This window comes from Sinocyclocheilus anshuiensis, unplaced genomic scaffold, assembly GCF_001515605.1.
Source record: "Sinocyclocheilus anshuiensis isolate Anshui unplaced genomic scaffold, SAMN03320099.WGS_v1.1 scaffold655, whole genome shotgun sequence".
In the NCBI taxonomy this organism is placed as follows: Eukaryota; Metazoa; Chordata; class Actinopteri; order Cypriniformes; family Cyprinidae; genus Sinocyclocheilus; species Sinocyclocheilus anshuiensis.
Window position 1 is genome coordinate 240,748 of NW_015548221.1, and position 8,344 is coordinate 249,091.

Below are 8,344 nucleotides of genomic sequence, written 5' to 3' on the forward strand. Positions count from 1 at the left end.
CGGGTGGATTTTATTCTGCAGCAACACATCAAATTAGATAAAAAGTGTCATTCTGTTTCAAATAAATTCTGTTCCTTTGGACTTTCTGATCATCAAAAAATTCTGAAAAAATAAGTATCATAAAAAATATTAAGCAGCACAACTGTCCAACATTGATAACAATAAGAAATGTTACTTGAGCACCAAATCAGCATATTAGAATGATTTCTGAAGGATCATGTGATATTTGAAGGATCTAATATGAAGGATCTAATATTTATCACTGAAGACTGGAGTAATGATGCTGAAAATTCAGCTTTACTGAATAAATTATATGTAAAAGTTTTAAAATAGAAACAGTTATTTAATAATTCACAATAATGCTATTTTTACTATATTTAAAAAAATAAATAAAATTAATGCAGCCTTGGTGTGCATTAGAGGCTCCTTTCAAAAACATTAAAAAAATTCTACAGACCCCATGTATGCATTTAATGTATGCATGAATAGTCCTTTAACAGTTTTATGTTGGTATCAGTTTGCTGGGGTTTTTTTTGTTTTCCCTCCCAGCCTTTTTTTTTTCTCACACTCCCTTATTTACTCTTGTCGGATGCTTCTAAACACGGTGCTGAGAGGAGACGTTCACGCTGTTCTCTTCCGATAGGCCAGGAAGGAAACTGTCTCCCATTTTCATTTCCCACAGATGGCCTCGGCTTGTCAACCCTTAAACTGTTTACCTATTTTTATGTAGGTTCATTTGTTTAGCTGTTTCTATAGAGGCTAATGCATTACTCATGACCTATAGGGAGTTGTCATGCTCATGGGGACAAATGTGATCCCGGTCATGTCCCAGTCTCTTATTTTTTCTCTTTAAACAACACTTGTTTATGTATCCAAAAGGTTCATCTGAATCACTTTCTCTGGAGATCCCGACTCTAGCATGTACATGCGTGGTGGCCACTCTCTTCTGGTTGCTTCTCACACTGCTGATTCGCAAACTCAAACAGGTGAGAGCCAATCAAGGCCAAGTAAAACTGCTTATATTATTGTAACATGTAATATATATCTATTTTATGTGGGTCATTCTCAGCCAAACTCCACTAATGGCAAAGCAGAGTACCTGCCAATCATCCTGCATCCAGGGGAGGAGCCTCTGGTTGAGAACTGTGACAGATTACAGTATGATCCCGCCCAATGGGAGTTTCCACGTGACCGCCTTAAACTAGGTAAATTGTGTGTGTGCTTTATAAGTTGCATTGATGCTGTTATGCAGTATACTGATATGTGATTTATTGTCCTGTTCTCTAGAAAAGCCCCTGGGGCGAGGGGCATTTGGCCGAGTAATGCAGGCCTCAGCTTTCGGCATTTGCAATTCAGCCAGCTGCACCACAGTGGCCGTCAAAATGCTTAAAGGTATATTCTTAAGCATTAAAACTGCTCAAGAATCTTAAAAATACCTATTGTGTAATAAAAAGCCTATTTAGCAAATGTACATTAGTGTCAGGAGTTATGTCTGTCCTGTTCCTGCAGATGGCCCTACGCCCAATGAACACAAGGCTCTGATGACAGAACTGAAGATCCTCAGTCATATTGGGCATCACCTCAATGTGGTCAATCTTCTTGGTGCATGTACCAAACCAGGAGGTCTGCATGTCACCATTTCTCTGTAAACCCTCAAAGTTTGGTTTTGCTGTAATATGGCATCTATAAAAGTGATTCAATTGTTTATGGCTTGTGCATGTATATGTAACAGGTTACCATTTTAGGGTCAGCATCTTTCTTTTAAAAGAAATGAATACCTTTTATTCAGCGAGTGTGCATTAAATTGATCAGAAGTGACAGTAAAGGCATTTATAATGTTAGAAAATATTTCTATATCAAATAAATGCTGTTTTTTTTTACTTTCTTCATTCATCAAAGACATTTTTCCTCAAAAAATTTATGAATTTTTTTTTTTTTTTGATTAATTGATAATAATAAGAAATGTTTCTGAATGTTAGCATAAATGTTTCAGCATATTAGAATGATTTCTGAAGGAACATGTGACAATGAAGACTGGAGTAATGATGCAGAAAATTTAGTTTTGCATCACAGAATAAATGACATTTTATAATATATTAAAATAGAAAACATAATTTAAATTGTAATAATAATTCACAATATTACTGTTTTACTGTATTTTTGAGAGACTTCTTTCAAAAACATAAAAAAATTGAATTGACCAAACTTTTAATCAACATATATAACATTTATGGTATATAGAGAGGGACGGGTGTTGTTCTATATGCATTAATTTGATATGTTTTGGTATTTTCAGGGCCTCTGATGATCATAGTTGAATACTGTAAATTTGGCAACCTGTCTGCGTACCTTAAGAGCAAACGAGAGGTGTTCCTGTTGAACAGGGTTAGTCTATCTATCTATCTATCTATCTATGTAAATTTCACTTCAACAGTTTAATTTCAGTTAATATATGCAGTCATCAACTTCATGTCTGAGCTACAATCTTTTATTAGTTTTGCAGAACGTCACTCAGAAAGTCTTCTGAATGTCACAGTATTTTAAGCGGGGAACTGTTGGTCTGTGGTATTGTGAGGTTTAGTGACTTCTACATATGTCTGATGTCAAGTTTATAGACTTCTCCTATTTCCTTCTGAAATAAACAGAGCAGTGTTCATCAAGACAACAGAGTCATACTTCCCTCTGTGTGACCATCTCTAAAGCTTCTTACCTCCTTGAATGGCCTCTACAAAAACTTCACACAAAGAACAGTGTGTTTCTGTGATAGTCCTGACCCAAGATCAGTGGGGCCTAGTAAAATATGCGATACATATGGATTCCTTGTATTTAACTCACACTGATATGTTGATATGTGCTGAGCATTATTCACCAGATGTGTTCCAGCTGAGTGGCTGCTCATTTCATGTGTTGTGTGTCTGACTCAGGAGAACAGAGAAGAGGAGGGAGGCATGAAGGAGGGATATAAAGGACGCTTGGCCAGTGTGTCCAGCAGCCAGAGCAATGCCAGCTCAGGGTTTAGTGAGGAGAAAGGAGAGATCTCAGAGGAGGACAGTGGTGAGCTTTCATCACATGCATGATGTCATTTGAATTATCAATGTGCAATGAACCATATAACTTGTTGAACAGTACAGCAATCTATCCCCAGTACAATAATGATTTATTCTGATGCAAAAAGACATTTAGGGGATAGTTTACCAAAAAAAAAATGTAATTGTCATCATTTATACTACCGTTCAAAAGTTTAGGGTCAGTAAGATTTATGAAATAAATAATTATTTTATTCAGCAAGGTTTCAAATGTGATAGTAAATAGTTACAAAATATTTCTAAATAAATGATTATTTTCAAATAAATATTTAAATAAATGCTATTTGTTTGAATTTTCTATTAATCAAAGAATCCTGAACAAATCTATCTACAAAAATATTAAGCCAGAGCAACTGTTTTCAATATTGGTAATAATAAGAAATGTTTCTTGAGCAGCAAATCCGCATTTTAGAATGATTTCTGAAGGATCATGTGACACTGAAGGCTGGAGTAACGATGCTGAAAATTCAGCTTTGACATCACAGGAATAAATTACTTTTCCTAATATATTAAAATAGAAAACAGTTATTTTAAATTGTAATAATATTTCACAATATTACTGTTTTTGATCAAATGCAGAAATTACTTTTTTTTTTCAAAAGCATTAAAAAATATTTTACAGAAAGTTGAAAACTTTAAAAGTTAGTGTAGTCACTATCATGTCCATGGATCAAAAATATTCTTCAGGATATTGCTTCAAATTTCACCTTTTGTGTTACATGGAAGAAATAAAGTTCAGTTTGGCATGACATGAGAGTAAAAACAAATATACCTAAAAACAAATATAATGTTGGTCTTAATATTAACACTAGACATTTCTGGATCAGTTCATTAAAGAGAGACTAAAGTCTTTCTGTTTGTCTTCTGCAGGTTCTCTTCCTGAATCCAACAACCCTCTGCTGCTTGAAGACCTGATTTCTTACAGCTTTCAGGTGGCCAGAGGAATGGAGTTTCTCGCTTCTCGCAAGGTAAAGTGCCTTCCTGTCTGCATCAGGGTATATGAACATGAATATGGGCTTGGTTGAATCACAACGTTTGTTTTTTTTTCATGTTTCCAGTGCATTCATCGTGACCTTGCTGCCAGAAACATCCTGTTGTCCAACAACAATGTGGTGAAGATCTGTGATTTTGGCTTGGCCCGAGATGTGTACAAAGACCCAGACTATGTGCGCAAGGGAGATGTGAGTGTAATGCCATCAATATATCAAAGTTTATGGTCAGCAACATAAAAAAAGGGTAAAATGTGTGTAATGAATGTGTGTTGCCATGAAGGCACGGTTGCCACTGAAATGGATGGCACCTGAATCGATCTTCGACAAAGTCTTCACCGCTCAGAGTGACGTGTGGTCATATGGAGTTCTGCTCTGGGAGATCTTCTCACTTGGTAATGTCAATACTCTTTATGTACATCAGATAATTCAAGCATTTGGCAAATGCCACAGTTGATTTTTTCATAACATCATCCCTTTGAAATATGGCACAATCGAACAATTGACATTTGTTGCTCTGCCAGGTCATAGCAAGAGAATGAAAGTGAGGAAAACGGATTAGGAAACCAGAAATGTAACAGTGTTTGTGGTCCATAGGAGCGTCTCCGTACCCGGGGCTGAACATTGATGAGGAGTTTTGTCACAGACTGAAGCAGGGGACTCGGATGTGTCCTCCTGAATACAGCACCCCGGAGATGTCAGTTCTCACACCTGAATACATCATATTAAACATGTTCAGTCATTGCCCCATGAACCAATACATTGCTAATATTGAGCTTGTGGGATTTGTCTGACAGTTACAGCATTATGATGGCATGCTGGGAAAATAACCCTGAGGACAGACCTTGTTTCTCTGCTCTTGTGGAGATACTGGGAGACCTCCTGCAGACCTGCGTCCAACAGGTGGGACATTATTTACTGTGTTTGTTTGTATTTGACTGGTCAGAACTTTTTTTTTTTACACACACTTTTTTAAAAACAGGATGGAAAGGATTATATTCCACTGAACGCTTTTATTTCTGGAGAAGGAAATACCGTCACGGCGCACATCGACCAGAAAGACATAAGCCAGAAAACACTGGGAACTTCAAGGTACAAATGTGATCATATGTGAACATATTAACTGAATATGAATAATAATTACATGTGAAATACAATATGTACAATTCAAAATACATACAAAGTGTGTTCAAAAAACACACTTGTTTCATTAAAATAAATAATAAATTAAAATAATAAATGAAAAATTTCAAATTAATTATTAAAGGAAATTAAGATAAATATTTAAATGTATTTTAGTTACATCAGCTCTGGGAAAATCAAAGCCATCAGCACTTTTGAGGATCTACACAAAGAAATCCCTGATGTAAGTGTTTTAAAAATATACTTGAATTTCACTTGGGTGAAGTTGTCGAGATTGATTGTTTTTTTTTGTTTTGTTTAATCTTACTTTAGGACAACCAGTCTGACAGTGGAATGGTTCTCCCGTCTGAAGAGTTGATTCGGGTGAAGTGGATGGACAGATTTAAAATCAAAAACATCACTAAGTAGGTGTCATGACATTGGCTTCGATGATCTGTTACATAACCATTAAAAAGTTTGGGGTCAGTAAGATCTTTTATTTTAAGGACTTTTTATAGAGTCCTTTTATTCAGCAACGATGCTTTAAATTGATCAAAAGTGATAGTAGAAACATTTATAAGATTACTGTTTTAAATAAATGCTGTTGTTTTGAACTATTTCAGCTTCTAGTTGAAACTTCTGTTTCAGCTTTGCCATCGCAGGAATTACATTTTTAAAGTATACATTATTTTACATTGCAATATTTCAAAATATTACCTTTTCATTTTATTTTTGATAAATGCAGCCTTGGTGAGCACCTAACTTTCCTAAACATTAAAAAATCTTACCAACCCCAAAATTTGAAATTGAAGTGTACACTATATGGACAAAAGTATTGGGACACCCCCTTCTTTAGAACAGAAAAAAGGCACTTCCAAAACTGTGGCAACAAAGATGGAAACATAATTGAAACATTGTATTTCCATGTCTGTTGCAACAGTTTTGGAAGCGTCTCATATGATCATTGGTGTTTGGTGATGAGTTTTTGGCTCAAGGTCTGCATTTAAAGTCACACCAGAGGTGTTCAGCTGGGATCAGGACTCGACTTTCTGCAGACCAGTCAAGTTCTTCCACACTGACTCAATCAATCATTTCTTTTTGAACCTTGCCTTATACACAGAGGCATGGTCATGTTAGAAAATTAGAAAAGGGTCCTGTCCAAACTGTTGCTATTACATTAGAAGCACACACTTCCCTAGAATAGCATTATATGTTTAAACATTACAAGATTTGTAAATTACTAAAGTAGTCAAACCTGTTCATTAGAAGGGGGTGTCCCAATACTTTTTTGGCAATAGAGTGTATGTTAAAATGAACGTGTGAAAAATGAGCATTAAGTTACATGTATGTAATTAGTTACATAAAATGAGGTCACTGCCTTTTGTGTTACAGGTTCTTCTCCAAAGGTCAAAACCAGCACATGAAGCTGCCTGCAAAAGTGCTGCCTTGTATGAATAGTGCCCCTTGTTGTCATCAGAGGGAGGTTCCTCCTGTGTGTTACTCTCAGAGGTGCTGCTCTCCCCCACCAGACTATGATGCTGCTCTCCTCTACCCCCGTTTCTAACTCTCGTGTCAGCCAAGCTGCGTGTAAACACCAGTCAACATCTGTTACCACCACCACAAAAACACTGCTTATCTCAACTCTTTTGCTTTCAGTACCTTATTGTGCGAGGTTTGTCCGGTCAAAGCAGTGTTTCTGACTGAATCTCTGCACATTCCCACACCTCTTTACCCAATGAACTTCTGTGAATCTTTTAATCACTCATAATTACTGGTTAAGGATTTAAAAAAAGAAAATTAAATGAGAACATTTTGAAAAATTGTAGAGCTTACACTTACACAAAGCAATTATTAGCCAATTATAACATTAACAAAAATTCATATGGAAATTTCTATTTTAGGAGTTAATTGGAATTCATCTGTAACTTCTTCAGGCCTGGAAATTTCCATGTTTTGCATGACTTTTGTCTGCAGTATTACCAGGGGCGATTCTAGGATTTTAATTTTAGGGGGACTCAGCCCCCAGTGAGGGTATAATTATAATAATAATAATAGCCTAATAATAATAATAATAATATATATATATATATATATATATATATATAAATAAAAAATGTTTGATTAATAAGGGTCGTATACTAAACTTATTGCAGTATTCCACTGTATTGCATAGATAGGTATAACATTTGTGTAGCCTACTGAATAAGACAAATTCAAGTCTTCATGATCTCACACACACACACAACCTATTTACTGTACAAACACAAAATTTTACTGTTTGCATTTCTAGTACAACCCTCTTTCCTTAGCTCAAGTATGCAATATATCTGTCTATAGCCCCCCTAAAAATGGCCTAGCGACGCCAATGATTGTTACTATCTTGTTGGCAACTAGCATTTCAGCATTTTTGTTTTTAAACTCTTATCTCATATCTGTATACCCTCTTTGAAGCCACTGGTAATCTGTACCACTTTAGTTTTGTTCTAGTAGTCACAGAGCAGCTAATATTATTTATGAAAAGCATTTATTACATTCACTGCTTGTAGGTACCAAATGTTTAGCTGTAGAGCACATTTCATGTGCTGCAAGCCATATGCTGGAAAAGTTCATCTTACACTATTTATTTACAGTTAGTACCTTAATAGTAACCTCTGAAAATATTATAGTATATATGGTGTATTTATGCTGAAAAATAATGAAATTACAGATTTAAGATCTAGAGCCAAAGCGAACATTTTTCACATGATACTGCCAATGCACAAAGCCTGCAAATGAGAACAGGACTTTTTAGTTTTGGTAGAATAAAATAAATTTTAATGGAAAATAAATAAATATATATATATACAGTGTTGGGGAGTAACTAGTTACATGTAACGGAATTACGTAATTTAATTACAAAATAAATGTAATTGTAATCAGTTACAGTTACTAAGAAAAAATATGTAATTAAATTACAGTTACTTATGAAAATGTTAAGGATTACAAAGGGGGTTACATCTGATTTTTTTCACAAACACTCCCACATACATATTTAAGTTCTTTCATAAATTGCAGTGACTGCTCTAAAATATGAAACACCAATGTTTCAGAAGTTCATAGCATGCTTATCCGATAGGGTTTATGTATATGCTTTATTTTTTTAAGATC

General features: G+C 35.1%; 1 protein-coding gene across 1 annotated transcript in view; it reads left to right on the forward strand.

Moving 5' to 3' along the window:
* The window catches only part of LOC107654201 (vascular endothelial growth factor receptor 1-like), a 35,378-nt gene extending 28,168 nt beyond the window's left edge, over window positions 1-7,210 (forward strand). The window contains exons 16-30 of the mRNA XM_016441171.1: window positions 880-986; window positions 1,070-1,205; window positions 1,288-1,392; window positions 1,510-1,623; window positions 2,297-2,385; window positions 2,925-3,054; window positions 3,957-4,054; window positions 4,145-4,267; window positions 4,359-4,470; window positions 4,673-4,772; window positions 4,873-4,978; window positions 5,058-5,167; window positions 5,375-5,441; window positions 5,531-5,622; window positions 6,590-7,210. Coding sequence (XP_016296657.1) covers window positions 880-986; window positions 1,070-1,205; window positions 1,288-1,392; window positions 1,510-1,623; window positions 2,297-2,385; window positions 2,925-3,054; window positions 3,957-4,054; window positions 4,145-4,267; window positions 4,359-4,470; window positions 4,673-4,772; window positions 4,873-4,978; window positions 5,058-5,167; window positions 5,375-5,441; window positions 5,531-5,622; window positions 6,590-6,761 — 1,661 coding nt within the window. The 3' untranslated portion in view covers window positions 6,762-7,210. The remainder of the gene's footprint in view (window positions 1-879; window positions 987-1,069; window positions 1,206-1,287; window positions 1,393-1,509; window positions 1,624-2,296; window positions 2,386-2,924; window positions 3,055-3,956; window positions 4,055-4,144; window positions 4,268-4,358; window positions 4,471-4,672; window positions 4,773-4,872; window positions 4,979-5,057; window positions 5,168-5,374; window positions 5,442-5,530; window positions 5,623-6,589) is intronic.
* The last annotated feature ends 1,134 nt before the right edge of the window (window positions 7,211-8,344 follow it).